The sequence below is a fragment of the Candoia aspera genome, chromosome 2, assembly GCF_035149785.1.
Source record: "Candoia aspera isolate rCanAsp1 chromosome 2, rCanAsp1.hap2, whole genome shotgun sequence".
Taxonomy (NCBI): Eukaryota; Metazoa; Chordata; class Lepidosauria; order Squamata; family Boidae; genus Candoia; species Candoia aspera.
Window position 1 is genome coordinate 119,098,488 of NC_086154.1, and position 24,223 is coordinate 119,122,710.

Genomic DNA, 24,223 nt, shown 5'->3' on the forward strand with positions numbered 1-24,223 from the left:
CTTAAGGGAAGACATTGGGAATATGCAAGGGATCAAAGGGACTCTGAAGTTACAAAAGCAAGTATGAAAGCATACAATAGATGATGAGGAATATTTTGTCATAACTGTGCCATCGCTGAACAGCGTTGCTAAATGATCAGCTTGAAATCCTGATCCCAAAATTCCAGAATTCTTTCTGATGTTTTTAGAACTCCAGCTTTAATCTCTACTTCCACCCATCTTTTTCTCAGGCAGCAAAAACTCAGTGGGTTTGTTTTCTTAGGAGTAAGCTAATTCAATACAGCTTAATTTCAGGGTAGTGAGTTTAGGACTGTTCCCTTCCTATCTTCGGTGGATACTGTGAACAACTTCTTTGCTTCTTAATTGAAATGTTTCTGGCATTGTTTTGCTTGATAAGGTTATGATGATGGGGGCTCATCAACTATTCAGTGTGTTGGTGAGTTAAGGGCGGTTCTAAATACAGGCCCCTATACAGATTTTTTTTTAAAGAGCTTTATTAAAACATTTTCAGAACATACATAAAAACTAAAAAGACTGAAACAAAGAAGCCCCTGTACAGATTTTGAAGGAGAAATGGAAGTCAGTTTTTTTCTGTAAAAAGAAATATTGCGTATTAATTTATTTTTAAAATACTTAGCTAAAATCTTATGAGAACCATCTTCTTCAGGACTCAAAACCAGCCATCACACATGCAGTAGCTAAATTTTGCGCTGCTGCAATGATAATAAGGCAAAACCGGTTAAAGAAGTAGGGATTTTTGCTTACTTTTCTATTTTTATCAATATTTTGTTTAGTTATATTTTAATACATTTTTGAGGATATATTTTACAATATAGTATTACAATATAGTCTTAATATATTGGATCTACTAATGTTTAGGTTAATAAATATGTCATTATTGTAATAGGGAACTATAGATTATATTATAATTGTTTTAATTTACAGTTGTCTATATATAATTGTACTCATTTGACTTATTTCAATTTTATTTGTTATTTTTATTAATTTTATGTTGCTGGTCATTGACTGAAAAAACATTATTACTTACTTACTTTCTTACTTACTTAGCTAAAATCATTCTGTTTATATATGACTTGCAGGTCTTCATTTCAGAGAAACTTGCTTTTTGGCACAGGCAGAGTGCAAAATGAAAAGCATTCAGATCTTCCGAGACTACATTTCCCTGTCATTTGTGGCTCAGAAGACTGTATAGCAAGAAGTCCTTAAGACAGAAATATTAACTGATTTGATTTTTTAAAAATTGATTTGTGTTGATTTGGCATTCTTGACAAAGACAAAACGATAGTTTAAAGTATTTACCTAATGAACAAACATTTTATTTCTGAGCTAAAGGCAATCCAAATGCAGGTACTTGTGGACCATGTCTATTGATCTCTCTTCAGCTTCTGAGCAAAAAGCTGCAAGAGATTATAGTCAAGACTGAGAAATTTCATTATGATATAATCCAAAATAAAAAGGCATTTTCATAAAAGCAGTTTGTTTTTCTAAGATGCCCAAAGCTTTTCTTCCTTTAAAACCTGACTGTATAAATGTTTATAAAAGTGCAACACATTGAAAATCTTAGTCTGAATCTGAATCCACATGTAAATATGAGAGGTATAGGTTTTATATAAGGTGGTTTAGCTTTATATTACTATTATTACTATTACTGTTGTTGTTATTTAATTTACAGTATATAAATAGATGAACATCTCCATGTGTCAGTCCTTTGAGGTAGTCCAGACAAGAAGCACACAGAAGAGTACTATCCCTATCTTTATTGTAGGTTACATAAACAGAATCTTGCAAGTCTGAAAGTAACCTCTTCCCCCCCCCCCCTCACCTGTATAGTCCAAGGAATTAGGGAGGGTTATATATATATATATAGCATGCATTACCTTGACAGCATCATCTTGCAAGATTTTGAACACTTCAGCTGGGATGCCGTCGTCTCTTGCTGCCTTGTTATTAGCGATGCTTCTTAAGGCCCATTCAACCTCACTCTTCAGGATGTCTGGCTCTAGCTCGCTGACCACACCGCCAAAGCTATCCCCGATATTGTTATCCCTCCTATACAGGTCTTCTGTATATTCTTGCCACCTTTTCTTGATCTCTTCTTCTTCTGTTAGGTCCTTGCCATCTTTGTTTTTGATTAAACCCATTTTTGCCTGGAATTTACCTCCAATGTTTCTAATTTTCAGGAAGAGGTCTCTTGTCCTTCCTATTCTATTGTCTTCTTCCACTTCCGCGCATTGCTTGTTTAAAAATAATTCCTTATCTCTTCTGGCTAACCTCTGGAATTTTGCATTTAATTGGGCATATCTCCCCCTATCACTGTTGCCTTTTGCTTTCCTTCTTTCTTGGGCTACTTCTAGTGTCTCAGCAGATAGCCATTTTGCCTTCTTGGTTTTCTCTTTCTTTGGGATGTATTTTGTTGCTGCCTCTTGAACAATGTTGTGGACTTCTGTCCATAGTTCTTCCGGGACCTTATCTACTAAGTCCAGTCCCTTAAATCTATTCTTCACCTCCACTGCATATTCCTTAGGAATATTAGTGAGCTCATATCTAGCTGATCAGTGGGTCTTCCCTAATCTCTTTAGTCTGATCCTAAATTGTGCAATAAGAAGTTCGTGATCTGAACTACAGTCAGCTCCAGGTCTTGTTTTTACCGACTGTACAGATGTCTGCCACCTTTGGCTGCAAAGGATGTAGTCAATCTGATTTTGGTGTTGTCCATCTGGGGAAGTCCATGTATAAAGCCGTCTCTTAGGTTGTTGGAAGAGAGTGTTTGTTATGCAGAGTGAGTTATGCAGCCTATGTCCTGCTTTGTTTTGTTCTCCCAGGCCATGCTTACCTGTAATTCGAGGTGTCATTTGACTGCCCACCTTAGCATTCCAGTCTCCTGTGATGAAAATAACATCTCTTTTAGGCGTGTTGTTCAGTAGGTGCTGCAGATCCTCATAGAACTGCTCTACTTCAGCTTCTTCAGCATCTGTAGTTGGGGGCGTATATTTGGATCACTGTGATGTTAGATGGCTTGCCCTGAATTCGAATTGAGATCATTCTCTCGTTTTTTGGATTGTATCCAAGCACTGCTTTAGCCACTTTACTATTAATTATGAAGGCTATTCCATTTCTTCTGTGGTCCTCTTGTCCACAGTAGTAGATCTGGTGGTCATTTGATGTGAAGTGACCCATTCCAGTCCATTTCAGTTCACTGACGCCCGAAATGTCTATCTTTAATCTTGACATCTCACCAATAACCACATCCAATTTGCCCTGGCTCATAGATCTTACATTCCAGGTTCCAATGGTGTGTTGATCCTTAGAACATCGGATTCGCCGTTCACCGCCAGCACCGTTGGCCGCTAGCTGTCCTTTCGGCTTTGAGCTAGCTGCGTCATCACGTCTGGGGCTAGTTGAACTCTTCCTCTGTTCCTCCCCAGTAGCATTTTAACCATCTTCTGACCTGGGGGTCTCATCTTCCGATGGTATACCGACATATCTCTGGTTGTAGTGATCCATTTAGTTTTCACGGCAAGAATACTGGGGTGGGTTGCCATTACCTTCCCCAGGGATCGCATTTAGTCTGACCTCTCTGTCATGACCTTCCCGTCTTGGGTGGCCCTTCACGGTTTAGCTCATGGCATCATTGAGGTGCTCAAGCTCCAGCACCACGACAAGGTAACAATCCTTTGCTGAAGACTGAATTGCTATGCCATATGATAAAAAAGAAAAAAAATCATAAGAAATAGCTGCTTTGAGGGTATAGGTTAGGTGAAAGGGATGAAATAGGTATTGATCAATATGGATAAAGCTAGTCTTTAAAAACAAGTAAGAGGTAATATATTAGTCTGGGGCTAGTTGAACATCTTCTGTTCCTCCCCAGTAGCATTTTGACCATCTTCCGACCTGGGGGTCTCATCTTCCGATGGTATACCGACATATCTCTGGTTGTACTGATCCATTTAATTTTCACGGCAAGAATACTGGGGTGGGTTGCCATTACATTCCCCAGGGATCGCATTTAGTCTGACCTCTCTGTCATGACCTTCTCGTCTTGGGTGATCCTTCACGGTTTAACTCATGGCATCTTTGAGGTGCTCAAGCTCCAGTACCACGACAAGGTAACAATCCTTTGCTGAAGACTGAATTGCTATGCCATATGATAAAAAAGAAAAAAAATCATAAGAAATAGCTGCTTTGAGGGTATAGGTTAGGTGAAAGGGATGAAATAGGTATTGATCAATATGGATAAAGCTAGTCTTTAAAAACAAGTAAGAGGTAATATATTAGTCTGGGGCTAGTTGAACATCTTCTGTTCCTCCCCAGTAGCATTTTGACCATCTTCCGACCTGGGGGTCTCATCTTCCGATGGTATACCGACATATCTCTGGTTGTACTGATCCATTTAATTTTCACGGCAAGAATACTGGGGTGGGTTGCCATTACATTCCCCAGGGATCGCATTTAGTCTGACCTCTCTGTCATGACCTTCTCGTCTTGGGTGATCCTTCACGGTTTAACTCATGGCATCTTTGAGGTGCTCAAGCTCCAGTACCATGACAAGGTAACGATCCTTTGCTGAAGTATACCTTACTAGCAGGCTGTAATTAAGCTTTTGCAGAAATTTGCCTTCAGCTTTTCTGAGAAATCCAATAACGTGCAATTAAGAGAGAAAGATTCTAGAGGGTTTGGGGGTTTTTTCAAGTGAAAGGAAATTAAAAGAAAACATGGAAAGATATACCCTGCACACTTCATTGTGTGCCATATGATTATCTTGCCTTTCAGTACTTTGGTCTAATTGTAATATTTTCTTCTTTCCAAAAATAACTGGTTGTCATCCCTCCCTCGCCATATTCTCTATCTGTCCTTTTCATTGCTAAAATACATGTGATTTCCTAGACAGATTTAGACCTATGTTTTGTGTTTACTTTTTGCATTTGTAAAAATATAGTATTGAAGATTTAATATTTTAGTTTGAATTTTACATTGTTCATCTGAAAATACCTATGCATGCATCTTTCTATGTTCATGCTTTTTCTTTTACTTAAAATCCATTAATTGAGTAACACAAAACTAATTTTCAGACATCCTCTATTATGGCTGAACTGATTTAATAAGTTTATTCCAGCAGATTATCAACTAGGTTTGGAAATAAATATAAATCTGTGTAAAAGGCACTTGGAAAGTTAATGAACTTCCAGATTTCCACAGTATGGACTAGAAAGAACTCATTGCCATACATTTTATTTATTTACTATGTTTTCATACTACCATATTCCACAGTTGGGGGGGAGAGAAAAAAAAGCAATTTCTGCAGGCAATCTCTCCTTTGCCTGACCTTTCCCATCCCTGCAGAGCAGAGAGATTGGAGAGGAAGAGATTTCAAGAGAGTAAGGAGTTTGCTTTTCTACACATTGAAAGCAATGAGATCGTGCTGGCAGCAGGAAAGGGTCAGGCAAAGGAGAGATTGCCCACAGAAATTGCTTACCATTTTTCTCCTGCCCCCCGCTACCTCGCAGAGTGGAGAGATTGGAGAGAAAGCGATTTCAAGAGAGTACTGTAAGCTGTTTGTATAGCCTGTCTGCAGCTCCCAGCCCTGGGCTGCCAGCATAATCGCATTGCTTTCCATGTGTACCAGCAGTAAGCAGGCACTCAAGCATTCCAAAGGGCAGGGAGTGGTTAGGAGGCAAACAAAAGCTGAAGGTGTGAAACTGACTAGCCTTTTCTCTTTCCAGCTGGAAAGCACAGTCATGGTCATGTGATTTCCCACTTACCAACCGCTTTGTTTAGCAGCAGAGTTGACAGTCCCAATTAGGGTTGTTAAGCAAGGACTATTTCAATAGAAGCTTGTTATTTTCTAACATGAGTGATCTTAGGAAAACCTGCATGTATTAAATTTGTTACTTGAATTAACAAAAGGAATAATCAATCACTAATTAACAAATTAAACAAAAGGAATAATTAATTAATCAATAATGAATTGATGTGAAGACTTTGTAGTGTTATAATACTATACATATTTATGTTCTGACTGTTTGATCTGGCTTCAATTAGAGATAGTGATAGCAGAGTTAGTGCGTTGAGTTTGTGCTTGGACAAAGACTCTCCTGGATACTGTGAACATATGAATGCCTACTTAAAAAGGGAATATTTTAAGTTAAATTACAATTTGTAAAATCCGTTTTTTAAAAAAACTCAAATATTCAGGTTTGCTTGCTATGAAAAATCAGTGTGTTTTTGTATGTAAGTGAAAGAGATTGTAGAGTCTCACACATACACTAAGCCATAATGTGGCTTTGTGGTTTTGGTTTAGTGTGATATGTGAATAGAGTTTGTGAGTAACTCATGATTTATATTAGAACAGGAAGGCACACTTTGAACACACTTTGTTTGTTGTTAATTGGTAAACTGCAGATGTGACATAATATGATGGGTACATACCTTTCTGGTTTGCTGTGACCAATCGTCAGAGCTCCAAGGCAAGAACTTTAGGTTCAAGAGAGAAGCCAACTAAAAATTGGTCAAAAAGTTTTTAAGACAGAACTGCTGTATTTCTGATTTGTTTAGTAATATAAATATGTGAATGATATATTGTTTATTTTATTAAATATATGTTCATTATATCTAGTGGCCTTAGATGAAGCTAAGATCCAGCAGAGACTCCTGCCAGAGGAAGAAGAGTAGCAACACATTTTAATTGAGAAGTGATTTTTCTCCTCATCTCCTACCACAGAATTTCAGTGTCACCCAGACCTTTGAAGCAGCTTTCTGGGGGAAGGAAACTGTATGAAAATTGCATGCTTGCTTCCTCTAGAGAGAACGTTCCATGAGCAGAATTTTACTTGTGAGAATACTGGGTTTATTTAGACCAACATCCCAGTGAAATGGGATGTTGTATTTTAATAGCAATCTGCCATACAACTTTAAGAACCAGTTGTTACTTTAAATAATTCAGTAGGGAAGTTAAGTTGTAGGTCTAATTCTAATGTCACTACAGTATTTGAAGCTGAGCAGGGGAGAAGTAGTCACATTTTGAAAACAAAGAGAAAAGGTCCGTAACTGACATTATATAGCTATGGGTCTTAAATCTGAACTTTTATTGATATTTAAGTACTCTGTCTTTGATATAATTTTATTTTCTTTCTTTTCCACTAAAAACTGTAGTGCTGGAAGACAGCTTAGCCTTGTAACTGATTTTAACAGTGCATTTAAGATAAATTTGCAGCTGATCAAACATTTATTAAACACTGGCTTGTCCACATTCTGCAATATCAAACAGGCTATTTTTAAACTTCCCTTTCAATATGTCACATCTAGTTTAAATGTACCCATGTAGTTGGGCACAAGGCTAATGGGCAGGCAGCAGGTGGGCCTATCCTGGCAGTTATCTTCATTAGCTGGGTTTGGGAAATTAATCTTTGATTGAAACTGTGCATGGATACCAAATTGCAGTGCTAATTGTTTCCATAATGGAAATAGTGGGAGTTTTTATCTATGTTATGTGAGATGCTGGTAACTTATTAGCGAGAGTAGATCCAGGACATTATATGTCCTCTCTTTTAGAGGCATTGCATTACATTTGCTCAATATAATCTGTTTTTGAGGGAAAAACTTGGTATGTCCCTAACGGCTGACATTGTTTAGTAATCATCATGACTGCTAGGGCTGTAAGCCATAACACCGCCCATTCAGGTTTTGATGAAAATTCTAAACAATTTTCAAAGTATATTTTTATAACTATATGTTTTTTTCCTTGTCTTTACATTTTTCTGAAATAGCAGGCCTTCTTGTTTTGTAATTATACTACATGCTACAAGGCCATCTCCTGTTGACTTTATACCCATTTATTATGATTTTGTCCTGGCCTTTGGCACCTAAACCTTTACATCTTAATATGGAAATCCATGACATCTACAAACACTCCGGAGTCCATGTTAGATGGATGGTTTTTACAGATGGCTAAAGCTCAGAATTACTCCAGGCTTTGCTTCTTGCTTCATCTGCCCAAGTTTGATGCTTGCTAGCCCAGGCAAAGCTGGACTGAATTTTGATAGTGCTCCCATTTTGCCTGAACAAGTTAAAATTCCCTCCAGGCTCTTTTCCCCACTTGGCCTTTGCAAGCCTGTCCAGCTTTTTTAAAAAAAGTGACCCCCCCCCCCACAGTTGTCCAGGGGAATGCAGTCCTCAGTTTGAGAACCTTAGAGATATGAGTAAAGGAGACTTTACCTGCCCCCTTTATTTAGGTAGATTTCTTGGGGGAGCAAATCTTCTTAACACATCTCATAGTCCTCATGCTTCTAGTACAGAATCTGAGCTGGAAACTCAGTGCTCCTGACTCGAGCTGCTAGCCACTTGCTCCTTTGAACTTCAAACTCTTAAGAACATGTTTTCGGTTGCAATATGTATAGTGATTTTTTTTCCTGAACTAGGATCCTTAGGGTCCTTCTTGCACATCTGGATGATGCAATGGGGCTTTACATGAAGTTAATCAGCTCAGCTCCTGCTCCAGAGCAAATGGAACAGACATATCATGAGAGCCAGTTTGGTCTAGTGGTTCAGACACCAGGCTAGAAACCAGGAGACAGAGTTCTGGTCCCGCCTTAGGCAGGAAAGTTGGCTTGGGTGACCTTGGGCCAGTCATTCTCTCAGCCCAACCCACCTCACAGGGTTGCTGTTGTGGAGAAAATAGGAGGAGGAAGGAGTATTAGGTATGTTAGCCGCCTTGAGTTATTTATACAAATAATAAAGGCAGGATAGAAAATAAATCATACAGTGTTTTCTATGGAGTGGAGGCACAGGCAGTTCCTTTTGGTGAAAACTTTTGGTCCTGCCTCACAATTTCCCCTCCTTTCCTGAAACAAAGAAATGCCCCCATTGTGGTTGGTCTACTTTAAGGAACATTTTTGCCTGCACAGTAGCCCTTGTTTTTGTTTTTATTTATCTTTTCCTTTCATGCAGAAAGCAAGTATGATGAGGGAAGAATCAGGAAGGGGATGGATACTGGCTAGCTGCTGTTAGTCAGCTGGTTGGAGAGCTGATTGTCTGTCAGCCGACATGGTAGGCCAGACTAAGAAGCCAATGTCATAAAGATCAAGACTACTTTTTTGTGACAGGTACAGTAACAGAATCTTGCAAGTCTGAATGTGCTTTCTCCTACCTCACTTCCTCTTTGTATGAACTAGGGCCTGTGTGAGATGTTGACTCAAATTTCTTGGAACAGGCACAGTCCCCTTTTATACTGTATGACCACTGCCTTGGTAGCGGCTCTTGCTCCTGTTCTTCAAGGCCATTCCCTGCGCCCTCTGCATCAGCTCAAGAAGGGGAAAGTTAGCAATGCACTATGCTATGAAAATACTGCTTATAGTTGAGGTATATGTGTCTGAAGCTGGTGGCTGTGCCCTAGTTACTGTGCATTTTGAATTAGATGGAAGTGGTTCTTTGTTGATCCCTAAAGTTGTTTTGGTGTTTTCTGTAAGTCTCAAACTATTTTTTTCCCTCAGTTGGCAGAAACGTAACTTAGGTGGGGCTCTGCTTTTATTTAGTCAGAAAATCATCGGATGAAAGAACAAAAATATTTGTTCCATTTCTTCAGAAGTCCCTAGGGAAGAAGAGGTTGGATTCCTTATTTCTTGCCAGTTGTATGAATGTGCATAGCTTTAACTTATCAAGCTCTTTTGAAAACGCCCCCTTTGGGTGTCATAGCCCAGCCTGTTTTGGGAGCAGCTACATCTGCAGTCTTCTGGGGAAGCACTTTGATGGAAAAAAATTCACAACACTTCTCTGTGGGCCTCTCTTTACTTCTGCAAAACATTAAACGGATGTGCCTACTGAATACATCTTAAAAACAGTTGAAGCATAAAAGCTTGAAAATCATTGGGGCTTTTAAATGTGACTGATGGCTAAGTTCTCAGTGTTATCATGACTTTAAATATAATTTGGTTTCACGTTACATTAGAAACAAGCATTTTTGACCAAGGAATGGTTTTTCTAATTACCATAATATCACTTGGTAAAATTGAAAATGGGACTTCTTCAGTCAGAATGAGAAATGAATATTTTTTAAAATTCATCAGAACTGCAAAAGTCCATTAGTCATTACATCACATTTTAATTTTTTGGCTTTGCAGCCCATCTCTATTAAAAGTTAATTTATTATTTCAATCTTTAGCTTGGAATATTGCATTAAGAGGTATGCATCTGCTGAATCTTGCATGTTTTTCCTTTAGTTTATAATTCTGTAAAGGCATGATGTTTGTTGCTGTGCAAGTGGTTCAGCTGTTTTTACTGAATATTGCACAGAATTGTTAGATGAGGGGAAGGAGAAATGTTATTTAGATGTTTTTCTTTTAATATTTATTTTGCAATAATGTAGGTATGGTTAAAGTTTTTTAACATTTTTACTGTCAAGTTGTGAGGAATGTTAATTAGAATATTATATTCAAACTTGCCTTACTAGCTGAATTTTAGCAGCGTCTTCTCCATTCTGCAGCTGGTAAGTCGTAATATTTTATACCATACAATTGCTGATGGTGTGAAAAATTCTTAAAAATAATTGGTTAAACACCAACACTATTGGTTGCTTAATCCTAACATGCTTAGAATATTCCCAGACATTTTAGAATTCTATCGTTCATTTTTTTCCTTGCAGACTATAGTTAAAGAGGAAAGTTGTTGTTCTTAAGATTTGCTAAATTAAAGGTCTTTTCTAAGCAATAGCTCATGACTGAACTTAAAATGGCAGATGAGTATCTTTCACAGGGGGCAGTGATAGCTGCCTCCCGCTGCATAGCTGTTGTAAGCTTCTTTGCTCTTTTCAACTCACCCAAAAGAAATAACAGCAAAATTAACACCATAATAAAGCCAAGAGCAAAAGTTTAAATAATATGTTTGATCATTCTTAAGTATTACCAAATAATGTGGTTTAAATTAGTAGTATATTAACTACAAATATAATATACAATATGAAGCAAAAAAGAAAGAAAAGTGGCTGGAAATCCATATTATTGAATAAGTTAAAGACATTTTCCCAGCTTGCTTTAAACCCTCTTTTTTTGTTGCTTTGTCAAAAAAGGATTAATTTAGATGTTGACAGAGAAGACATAATGGTCTGACCTGGGCAGACTGGGTGCAGATTTCTCTTTTCAATGTTACATTATAATTATTTTGGCTGGCTATTCTGATGTGTGTAGGCCTTATAACACTTCATGCCCTGATAAATTCAAAATGCTGCCAATGAAATCAAGAAGAGCATGTGAATTTTGGACAAGCAGTGATTAATATAAGTTCATATTGTCCATCCTGTACATTTCAAACCAAACTGGGCCAATAGTGTGATGAACCCAAACTAGGTGACTTTATGCTATAATCCCTTGCCAATTAGGAGTACATTTTCCCGACAAATCTGTTTCACATTTAGAGGCCCTGCGTGCTTGTGGAATTCAACCCTTTTCCTAATCCTTAAAATGGGCATTTTCCTTCTTCTCCAGTTCCGTCTTTACCTAATCTCATTTCCGTCCAGTGTTGCTGCCTCCCATGCACTTCCCTTTAACCCACTCCAAGCTTTTTTCCCCTCCCCCCTTTTTTTGCTGTTTTTGCAGGAAGTGGGGAGGGGAATGTGTATGTTCCTATGTCCTTTTGTGTGAGTGGTTTGTGTTGAGAGAGCGAATGGTTGGTATATATAGATGGGGATCAATTAGATTGTAAATGAGCTATCTTATTTTACAGGCAGTTGATTTTAATTGGTAGTTACAGTACTACTTCAGTTAATATTAGATATATTTTTTGTCCTGGCATGCCCCCCCCCCTTTTTTTTTTTTGAAATGTGCAAGTATGGGGAGGAAGATATTTCAAGAATTCAATTCAGATAGAGTTGGCATTCATAGTTTGACAAGACAGGAAATTGGGTGTTTCTTTCTGTTCATCATTCTTGGGTCATCTCACAGATAACTTCCTTTTGAGTATCTCTGACTGCTCTTGCTAGACTTCCTTTTGAGATTTCTAGTCAATGCAAATAAGTTTCTGTTATATGATCCCCATATGATATCAAAGGGAAGGTTCAGTTTTTAAAACGATCTTTGATTTATAAAAGTAGGACTGTCAAGTTCATTAATCCAGTGAGGAAGTGCTGGTGGGTGTGTTATTTAAAGATATTGCCATTATGTACACCTTTGTGCGTGATCCTTTCTATGAGGTAGAGGAAGGAGGCACATGTAAACAACCCTTTGGGTGACAGGCAATTGTGGACAGAAGGCAGCTGATAGTAAGAATGGACCTTAATTAAGGGTTAGTTGGCCTGATGTAGTAGACTCTTAATCTGCAGACTGAAAATCCCTCATTTCAGGATTATAAAATGGCAATCATAATGGATAGAAATATAGTGGGCTATACTTAAAAGAAGTAAACTGTTGGCAGCTGGCCTGAGAAAGGTTGCTGACAGATGGGCAATATCACTCCATATTTTTTCTATTTAAATTTAGAGCTATTCTAAAGATGCATGATTATATCTACTATACCTCAATTTTGTATTTAGTTCTCTGTAATGTAAATAAATTCCAGTGAGACTTAGTTGTGCATATGTTAGCTTAAGTGTGGTTGGTTTGTGTGTGTGTCTGTGTGTGTATACCATATGAAGGAAGTGGTTTCACAGCAAAATTCAGATGGCTTTTAATTACTGATGGCCTCTTTTAGATGTTCTTGGGTTGGGGTTGGACCACTGTGTGATATTTAAAACATTTGATCTCTTCTCCAAAGGCTGCTTTTCAATAACTCAAGAGGTTATTGGAGTATTTGTATGCATTTATTCTGGAAATAATTTTCACCTTTCTCCATTTAAAATGAAACCCTGTTCTCCTCTTAGAACATAATGGAAGGAGGTACAGCTAACTTAAAAAACTGAATGTGTTGACCAAATCTCAGGGCAAAGATGAAAATACCATGGGTTTTCAAATAAAATAATGACTGCAAAGATTTGCATAGTTGGCAGTATAACAGCCTAAATGAAATAGAGAAATATTTAATTAGTCTATATTTGTGCTGGAATAAAGTGAGCAATTTTCAACTTTTTTTTTCTTGACCTACAATTCAGCTTCTCTATATATTCAGCACCTTGATATGTGGCGCAGTCAATAACTTTATTGTTTCTTAGGAAACCTGCTGGGGAAAAAATGTTTTCCAGTTATTACTCAAGTGTTGTTTCAGCATCCTTCTGCTTACAGTACTAAGAAGAATCTCAACTTAAACAGAGAATTCTGGGTATGGACAGACAGAATCAGTTGGTCCAAGCTAACAGTGGCTGGATTGACAATTCACACTTAGCCATAGTGTGTTTGTTTGGTTCTAGATTAGCTTATATGGATCCGGTCATTGTAGTCCGTTAACCGTGGTTTGAATTTTAGCAAGAGTTGTGACAATATGCTTTTCCTGAATACTACTTGGGTGGGGAGAATACAGAATATAATATTGTAAGGACTTCTTGAAATGCTTTTCTGACTGACTATTGAAAGTTATTTGTATCTATTCTGTGCAGAACTAGAAGCTTTTAAGACTCATTTAGTTTTGGTTTAGTTTTAAACAGATAAAGCACTAAAAATCAGGACATTTTTTCTGGTGTGCCTTATTATTGCTGTGAAGTTCAAATATCTGGAATGCCTATGCTATGCATCAGTTTCAATGTACCATGAGGTTTTTATTGCAGATATTAACAGAAAATGTAATAGAAATAATAATTTCTCTTTAAGCATATATCTCATTTTGCCTTCTATGATACCTGCACTGTCAGAAGAGCTTACTCCAAGTCCCATGTTTTTTCAATCAGTGTAAAGTGGATTTTCTAGCTAGGTCTTGCAATGGTTGCCTATTCTAAAACACCATCAGACTCATTGGCAGGAATTCAAAGATATCTGATTTATTAAAGAATAGTATGCAGGATCACAGAGAAAGCTGAGAATGATGAAAGCGCGCCAAATTCAAAGTAAAAACCCTTGGTGCAAATGAAATCCCTCCCCGCGCAGAGTCTTCTCAAGTTCACAATCCCAGGTGCTCCTAATGGTCTCTGATGGTCTGCGGGAAAAGGCCTTGAACAGAGAACATAACCCAAACACATTCCATTGTAATTGTACTGATTTCACATACAGAGCTAGGTACAAGGTCTCACAGCAGCTCCCTCCCACCCAGAAACGTGCGTCAGCGCCATGGCATGTGAAATGTTACGATGTATAAACTACATTGAAACAGTGAACATGACAGGTCTACATAAAATACTTTGGCATATTTCAAGAACCTTAACTTCAAGGGTTTCCAAGAACTTTTATCTCAGCATCAATGTGAAAATATATATTTACTTTTTGGTCACTTTTTAATATATCGTTAAAACTTTTGAGAACAATTTATCAGTAAATTTAATGTTTTAAATGATGCATTTCTCTAATGTCTATTAAGCTGATTATAGGACTGTCCTTACAGTTCAGGTTCAAGAAATAAATAGTCAAGGAAAGTTACAAATAAATATATTTGTACTGTAATTGGTGCATTTTTGTGCCAAGTTCTTTATTTTATCTTAATTTCAAACCACTGTGGCCCAGGGTTTTATTTATTTTTTATTTTTTTACCCTTCATTGAAACTATATTCTAGAACAATTGATGATGCTTTAAAAATCAGATATATTTATGGTGATATATTGTCCATGTCTAATTTTAAGTCCCATTAAGTTCTGTGGAATTTACCCCTATGTACTATATGGGTATAGGATTGCAGCCCAGATCTCTCTTAAAAATAAGATGTCTTAATATAGTACCTGAATGTAGATATTTATACTGTATATCAAAATCTACCTGCTTTATCACTTATAACTGAATTAATGAAAGCCCAGTTTTCTGTGTAAAAGTAAACAAGGAGCAAGGAAAGATTATGAGAGCAAATGTTATATGTATACATAATAGGACCTAAAGTAGATTTATCATTTTGCCAACTGCTAGGAAATTACGTCAGAAATTTCTTGACGCTTTTATGTTTGCCATCTGTATTATGGATTGCAAGAGCAGACATTTTGGATACTGTAGCTTGGTGGTGAGATGGATTTATTAATTATAATTAGATATGTCTTGTAGCAACTCCTTAATAAACACACTTGTTCACACAATAAATACATTTGAAAGTTGAGAACTGGATTAAATCAAATGTAATCAGATCTTCTCTCCTAAAGGATTTAAATGACTTGTATCATGCCATCCTGATCATAGTTGTTAGGCTCCTAGTGTGCTTTTGTTGTCTCTCTGTCAAAGTCTCGCAGAAGAGGTGAGCCAGAGGCAAGCCAAAAGACACACAAGGAAGGACTGGAGAATTATCCATATACTGAAAATTGTAGCAGTCACCCTCATAAAAGACGTGACAGGAATTAAGAAATCTCTTGGTACTACATGGCTTACGGTATTTTGGATTCTCACCTAGGCTTGGCAGGCACAGTTCAGCTAAAGAAGAATCTTTATTGCCGAGAAGAATGAGTAAATGAAGCCATGCAAAACAGTTAATTGCCCATTGCTATTAAGAATATGCAAATAACGTTTATAACCCCAGTGGTTTAAAGTTGTTATTTATTCTGCACTTCCATGAATTAATGGAGTCTTTACTCAGCATGTCATGGCCTTGAAACCAAGAGGTGGTAGTATGTTTACATAAGCCTGAGAATCACTAGTTCCTGCTTGAGCTCTCAAGGTAACCTTTAGGGTTTGGTGCGTGGTTAGGAGGTAGCTATAAGTCTGTTGTTTGAGAAGTGAAGCTTGGTTCTATGAAATCAGGAATACAGGTAGTCCTTGCTTAACAACCATTAGTTTAGTGTCAGTTCGGACTTACAGTGCTGCTGAAAAAACTGACTTATGACTGGTCCTCACACTTACAGCTGTCACAGCGTCCCCATGGTCACATGATCATGATTTGGGAACTTGGCAACCAGTTCACTTTTAAGACTGTCGCAGCATCCCATAGTTATGTGATTGCCATTTTTGACCTTCCTGGTCGGTTTCTGGCAAGCAAAATCAATGGGAACCATGTGACTCGCTTAATGACCATGTGGTTTGCTTAACAACTGTGGTGATTTACTTAATGACCACTGCAAAAACAGTTGTAAAATCAGGTCGATTTGCTTAATGACCGCTTTGCTTAGCAACGAAAATGCTGGTCCCAATTGTGGTTGTTAAGCGAGGACTATATGAATATCTTAAGCAAATGAAAGCAGTGTGTTTTAATGGACTCACTTTCTGTGTCCTGTGGAATAGATATCTTTTTAGTTTCTAGAGCTGATCTGCATTTCCTACTTGTCCCAGCATCAGGACAGGCCACCTGCTGTTTCAGAAGGGCAGGAACAAATGATGTCTTCCTGAGCCCATCCCTAGAGTGTTGGAAAGGGAACATTCACCTGAGATTCTGGCTCTGTATCAAAAATAAGGCTTTTCCTCCTGCTGATGCAGGCAGGACCATCTGGTCCACCTGCTATGCTTCATCCTATCCTATACAAATGCCTTTGTGCCAACTGGCTGGTGTATGCTCTGGAAGGTATGCCCCGCTTGCTCTCTGCCTTCAATGGCCATTTTATGCTGGGTTGCCTGCTATGAAAGGCTGCATCTTTTGGTTATGCATTGTTTTAACAGGTTCAGTAGTGGAATGGTGAAATGCTAGCCATTTCTTTGTTTTTATTTTTATAACTGGCTGAAATTGACAGGAGTGCTTTGAAGTTTCCTCTTTCAGCCCAAGTGAAAAAAAGTAAAACCGTAAAACTTTTGTCATTCCCCTGCCCCATCCTCAAAAGGGATGCCCAAGAAAGGAAAGGTTGCACCAGTATGGATGGGAGAGGAAAAGAAGGCGGGGAATCTACCAATTGGGGTCCTTGTTAATCATATCTAGACAGAGCACCTGGCTGTCACTGAAGCCAAAGTGGAGGAAGGTGCTGAGACCCAGGAAAGGATTTCTTAAAGCAGCTTCATTTCCAACTGGTTTACACACAGAAGACAAACAGTTAAAGGCTGGAATGTGGAAAAACTCTTAGCTTATCAGTAGAAACGCCACTTACTGGGGCAAATTTAGATCTCTCCAGTGTACTGTTAAATTTCTGTGGTATGCAAAGCTCCCTGTGTAGCAGAGGCAAAGTGTCCATAGCAATTGCATAAACTTCCCTATTTTATGGAGCAAATAGCTTCTGGAAATGAAGGAGGCCTGCTTCTTATTACAGTAAAGAAGAAAGTCAAATAATGTTTTCACTCAGATCTCTTAGGGCTATGTGTCTTTTATGACTATTTTATTTTTATCATCCAGTCTGGAGGGCATGTACAGTTTCCAAAGAAATAAACTTGGTACCTTCCTGCCATGCCTATGTTTGATAGTTCATGTCTGATAACTACATGGGTCCATAGATCTGTCTTCACAAGAGTGAAGAGTGCTTATGCTCTGATATTATGACAGCCAGCTGACCTCAATATGGCCATCCTTGAGCAAAATAATTCCAGCTAAGGTGGAATTTATTAAAGCTATCATGGATTAAATAGAAACCATGGCTTCATTACATACTACATGTGTTATTTAATATCACCCAATACATGAATTGGATCATCATGGGAAAAAAATCTATGCAGTCGCTAGGAGTCAATAATGACTTGATGGCACGTAATCATCATCAATACAAGAATATCTGGGTCACACCCAACAGCTCTTTTGTGAATGGTCACTGTTAGTTAATTATAATCACCTTATACTGTACATTTCCTCTTTATCTGTTCTACTGACCCATTATTTTAAATATACACCTGTCTCGGGATTATATTCCCTGAAGTGGTGAGGTGTGTGATAGGTTGTGAAAGCTTATATATAATAAACGAGATAACCTTTAAGGTGCTGCTTGAGCTGTATTTTTTTTGCCACAACAGAATAATACAACTGCCCCTTTGAGAATGACTTCTATTCCCTCATGCCCAAAGATGCTCTGAATTATTACTTGACATTTATATACAGTAATGGATAATCTTGGCCTGCTCAGCCTTCCTGCTTAGGTAATAAGGTTGACATATAAAAAGATCAGTGTGCCAGTGTGGCAAAGAGTTGCTCTGATGAAGAGAAAGGAACACACAGCTGGGAATACTTAGACAGCCAAAGCGCAGTCATATTGACGGGTGTGTTATGCTGAAGGAAGTGTTCCTTGGGAAGCAGTGCCTTGCTGTGTGGCTAGCACTTAGGCAGACATGCCCTTCTGAGTCATCAGCCACAGATTTGCCTAGCTGCTCTGTTGCTGTAATGTGGAAACGGTCACGATTTGCAGATGATGTTTATCTGGAGGAAAGGTGGGGGTGGTTTCTATATTCTAACATGATTTCTTTTTGTTGGGACTATTTTGATTTTCCAGAGTTGCTCCTATGCTACCTAGCATTAACTTTTAAATAGTGATGGCACAGCTTTCTGCCCACAGTGAAATATAGCTGTGCCAGTGGAGAGACCACTGAGACTTTTTTTCTCTTAAAAGTTAATGTAAGAAACAGGGCAGCTGATGGAGGTGACAGATATTTCAGATGATTAATTACTTATCTCTTGGTCAGGATGTGATAAATTTCTTTGGGTGGAAGGCAGATAATTAATTCCATCCCCACTCACAGCATGCCAGTATGTTCCAGTAAGCTTGCAGAAATCTCAGTGTTGTATTACTTCAGCCTATAAGGACAACTACTCAGTGGAATAACATGTAACTCTAGCAGCAAATGCTTCTCTTACAAGAGAAGGTTCCTCAAAAAACAATAAATACAGCAAGAATTTATAAATAAGTTAACAACAGAATTTTCAGTTTGCATGTCAGATAAAACTCCATGCTCTCCAGGTTGCACGCTGATCAACTCCAGGCTCTATGGGATGAAAGAGATTTTCAGACCTGGCTGCGGAACAAAATCTGTTGTAGCCACCCTGTGGGATGATCTGTGCTGGGAAAAAGACAGGGGAGCATGACCGTATTGGTCCACCTGGACCTCTCAGTTGCTTTCAGTGACACTGAGCATGGTATCTTCCTGGACAGGCTGTCAGAGGTGGGGTGTGGGAGCACTGTACTATGGTGATTCCATTCCTACTTGGATGGCTGTTTCCAGAAGGTGGTGTTGGGGAATTACTTGTCTGCCTCATGGTGGCTGGGTTATGGAATCCCTCCAGGCTTCATTTTATCCCCTATGCTTTTTAATATCTACATGAAACAGCAGGGAGAGGTCATCCAGAGATGCAGGTTGAGGTGCCATCAATACGCAGATGATACACAGCTCTTATTTTCCTTTTCATCTAACACAGATGAGATGGTTGGCATTCTGATCTAGGGCTTGGGTAGGGTAATGGACTGGAAGAGGGCTAATAAACTGAGACTCAATCCAGACAAGATGGAGATACTGTTTGTGGGTGGCATATCTATCCAGCTGAGTGATGACCTGCTGGTCCTGGAGGGGTTCACACTCTAAAGGAGGAGGTTCACAGTTTGGGGGTGCTCCCAGATCCATTACTGTTACAAGAAGGCCAGGTTGCCTTGATGGCACAGAGTGCCTTTTATCAGCTTCAGCTGATTTACTAACTATGACCATATCTGGACAGAAACAGCCTCACAGCAGTTATTCATGCTGTGGTACTTTTCTGGTTGGATTATTGCAATGTGTTGTAAGTGGGGATGCCTTTGAAAATGGTCTGGAAACTTCAGTTAGTTCAAAACAGGCCAACTAAACTGTTCACTGGCACTGACCAATATAAACACATTATGCCAGTACTTTGCCATCTACACTGGCTGCCTAATTCAAAGTACTGATTTTGACCTTTAAAGCCCTAACAAAGGAAGAGTACCTTGTCCCATACTGTAGTGGTATGTGGGAATGACCTTGGGAGACAGGGGAAGGGCCACAGCCAGGGGAATGGTTGGATAAAAGGCAGCTTAGCCTGCAGAAGGAATGTGGACATGGCAAATGTTTTAGAAGGGACCCTCCCTAGTTTCTTGGGCTATAAAGGAGAAATATGCATTCGGGCCTGCAAGATTCTGTTAATGTAACCTTACAATACAGTAGAATTAGTTCATCTGGGCTTGCTTCCTGTCTGGACTACCTCACAAGACTAATACATACGTACCACCCTGAACCTTAAGTCTTCTCCAAGTCCCCCCACCAAAGGAGGTAAAGTAGGCCTCTACAAGGGGGGGGGGGAGCTTTTTCTGTGGTGGCACATTTATGGAACTCCTTCCCCAGAGAGTCTCGACTGGTGCCTACATTAGCATCATTTTGGCACCTTTCTATTTTCCCACACTTCTGAATTGGCTTTTGATATATTGTTTAAGTTTATGAATGACTGCCCTACTGATGCCTAGTTTCTGTGGTGCTTTCATTTTGCGTTTCAATCAATTAACCAAACTTTATTACAGGTCACAGACCCAACATTTTATTGGATTTTATTGTATATGCTTTTATTCAAATTATATTTTTTAGTGTGTTGTGATATAAACCTCCTGAGATCTTTAGCTTTTGGGTGGTTAAAAATGTTTAATAAATAAATCTGGAATACAATGCTTCTTTACCTTATTAACCATAGTGGCATATGATTATTTTATTCTTGATCTTACCAAACACAGTAGCATCCTTGTCATTCTCTTTGGTTAATTGTTAAGAGAGATTTTCTTGGAGAGAGAAAGGCTCAGATTAAGCTATTTGAATAAGCTATTTGTTCAAAAGGTATTAAGTTATGTTGAAAAATAAGTTGAGCACTGTATGCTTACTGCCATGATCTGGTACTAAGCTTGATTTTAAACAAGGGGGAACAACAGCACCTAGCTGATCTTGGATCACCTCAGAAAGAACAAAGTAAGATCAGACCTGGAAAGTATTTGAGTAGAAGACATCCAAAAGTTATAGCCTTAACTGGGAAGTTGATACAACATTCCTGAAGTCAACTCTGTCTTGCTGTCAGGAAAATTTCATGGTCATATACGTGTAGTCATGAGGGATCTTGAGAGAGTCCTTATCCCTCCTCACCTGATTTTAAAAGAGTTTTAATGAAAAACTCAAGTTTTTATTCTTTTTTTTAATTGTTTTTTTTTCAAAATACAAAAGGTTTTTATTCTTGGTCTTACCTTCCTTCATTCCTTCTTATAGTTGTTACAAGTCAAACAATGTTTGGATATGCAACAAAATGTATGTTGCCATTGCAGTACTGTTTACCCCTATGGGTAAATGTTGGGTGGCCAGAAATTACAGGCCTTTGTGGGAGAGGTGGGATGCAGTGGGTGGGGTAATGATACAGAGTAGGCACTTCGGCAGGTCGATGATTTCCTGAGCTTTTTTTCCAATGTATTGGGGAGAGGGATTTTTATTCCCTCCCCCGTTGGACGTCGTATACTACACATAGCTTCCATGGTTCCTATCTCAAAATGTAATGAATCTGTAGGCTACAGCTGCATCTGAATCTGTGTCATTACAGCAGCAGTAAGTAGACTAAATTCACCTGCTTTTTTTCAGCTACTAATGCTTTTGCCAAACCAATATGAAAAATTAGCATTTTTCAGAGTATAATACTGTTTAGTGTTTGGAACAGCTGTTTATACTAAAGGTGATTAGATGCCAGTTTCTTTCCTTTCAATTATTTAATCCTTGTTTGACCAACTTGTACTGACAGTGGTGTCAGACCAGATTTTCAATAGTACTATTGAATGTTTTTATACTGTCCCTATTCTTCCCTTCTCTTTCAAAACTGTTACTTTAAATGGCAGGATGCAAGCTGGAATGTTATTTTTCTTTTCCTATTGGCTTCCTCTTCTCAGTCCCTAAGTCAGTTTTTAAGATGCTACAGAGTTTCAGGGGCTACCAAGTTATGTGCAACATGAACATTAGCATTAATTTGCTTTGAAATGGCATGGGAAGCAACTGACATTAATTGAGAAGCGCCTTCAAATGACTTCTGAAACTTATTAGTTTGCCTGGAGACTTTAAGCTGGTTGGGTAAAGAGAGTTAACGTGCATTTAAAATGTCAGATCTTTGCAACTAGAGTACAGCTGTTGCCTATGTAAATTTCAGGAACACCTGCCTTTGTTATTTTACATCTGAGCATTTTCTAACTTACTGATCAATGGAAAGAATTTGACATTGTAGTTCAAAATGCTGAATGTTTTGCCCTTTTTCTATGGCCTTAATTTACATTCGCTTTGCTTCTACTGGCTTTTAAATCAGAGAGACCTTTTCAAGAAAGCTCTGTCAGAAAGAAAAAAGAAGAACAAGTAGAATCTAGCAATTTTTTTTTAAGTGTTAACCAGTGAACACTCTATCCTTTAGTGTAGCAATGATTGACTGTGTATTATTGCATGCTCACACACATTCCTTTCACCCGGGACAATTCCTCCTCTATTTACTGCTTTCAGATTGTGATTTTATTCTGTTAGGGAGTATCTCTTGTGCATATGCTGCAGAGCTCCATATGTTAATATCTATTAAGATGACTATGTAAAATGTTAGTAGCATGATTTATTTGATTTTTGATTGTTTGTCCACTGTAGGTTGCACTCACAATAATAAAACATCTATGGACACTTGCAATTATGTAATAATAAACAATAAGAAGTCATCTCAAATGGCTTCTGAAATCTATGAAAGAAGTCCCAAATTGTGGTGTTACTTGTTCACTCAGACTCGCTTTATATATAGTGGGAACCACATGAAACTCTGCTAACATGATTTTGATTATGTAATATTGCATTTCTACAGTATTATGTAGGTTTTAGCCTCTAATTAAATATTTTATTTCAGATTTTTTCCCCCCAAAATGAGTGCCTTCTGGATGTGATGAATTGCAGTTCCCCTAATTTTCAATCAATCGTCCAACACGTGTGGATGGAACCATATTAGGGAAAGCCAGTTTACATTAATATCAAACTCTATATGCAATCATCTTTGTGTTATCTCTCTATTTCTTTGTTTTAAGCATTTCTAACAGTAACCTACAGTTTTTTAAAAACTGTTTTTGTTTTTATTTTTGTTCTAGACAAAGGTGAAAATGGGGAACCGTATCAGAGGAAGAAAGTTGCTGGAAATAGCCAGCCGGAACAGTCAACACAATCCCAGACCCTCAAAGACAGCCTTCCTGTTCCGGCAAGCGGCAGCTGGAGGCGGATCATGCTGCTCATCTTAGCGATAACAATACACAATATTCCTGGTAAGCCCTGTTTTGCTCTTTTGGTGTCTATAACTCTCAGACCTGAAAATGCCATTCGTAGGGCTTTCATTACGGTCTTAAGTAGCATCAAAGCAACGTTCTAGGTCAGTGTTTCTCAACCTTGGCAACTTGAAGATGCTCCAGGTGCTTTTCAGATTAGATACCTAAGGTTAATACAGTGACTGCTAGTAGGTTCAGTAGAGTGACTGATGTTGGCATTCTAATTATGTTTCCGTAATGCAGGAGTGAGGAATGGCCTTCTAAGTTTACTTTGAATTGAATTCAATACCTAATGCAAAAAAAGAAAAGAAAAGAAGAGAGATGTTCATGTAGTCATCAGTAGCTGAGCTCAACTTAAGAGACTTTATCTTACAGGATATATCATGGAACCCACTACTCAGTGTCAAAAAGTATAGACCCCATTTAACAATGATTCCTTTGTAATGACCCTTGCCAAAAAAAAAAGAAAAGAGGGACAGGGTAGAGGACTTTAGAAACTCTATCAGTTCAAAATATATGTGTATATATATATATATATATATATGCATGATATGGATGCAACAAGAGATATCAAACTCTTTAACAGCTGCCTAAAGCTTGATGTTATTCTTTACAAGTACAATTCTCATAGTATACTTCAGCAAGATTTATTGAAGTAAATATTAGCACCCTGAAGATGCTCCTGTAGATTAAGAACTTCTTGTTTACCTACTTTGCTTTGGAATATATTATTTATTTAAGAACATTGTTTTATTGTATTTTTAATTAGTATTTATTCTTGTTTTATTGTAAACCGCCCTGAGTCACTCTTTGAGTGAGATGGGCGGTGACTAAATTTGAAATATAAATAAATAAATGAGGCTGGAATGAGGCTACAAGAATTACCACAAACTGGAACTATTTTCCAATTAGAATTGATATATTCCCTGTACGTTAGGGCTGAAGCTTTTTGACATTCTTTCTAACAGCCTATAACCTGGCAAGGAGAAAGGTCTCTTCACTGATAATAGAGAATTTTGAAGCTCTTTGTT

At 38.1% G+C, this 24,223-nt stretch overlaps 1 protein-coding gene across 3 annotated transcripts in view; it reads left to right on the top strand.

Annotated features, from left to right (window-relative positions):
* The window catches only part of SLC39A11 (solute carrier family 39 member 11), a 386,037-nt gene that overhangs the window by 207,577 nt on the left and 154,237 nt on the right, over positions 1–24,223 (top strand). For all 3 annotated transcript variants that reach the window (XM_063293436.1, XM_063293437.1, XM_063293438.1), the window contains one exon: positions 23,022–23,192. In XM_063293436.1, the coding sequence (XP_063149506.1) occupies positions 23,022–23,192 (171 nt within the window). The remainder of the gene's footprint in view (positions 1–23,021; positions 23,193–24,223) is intronic.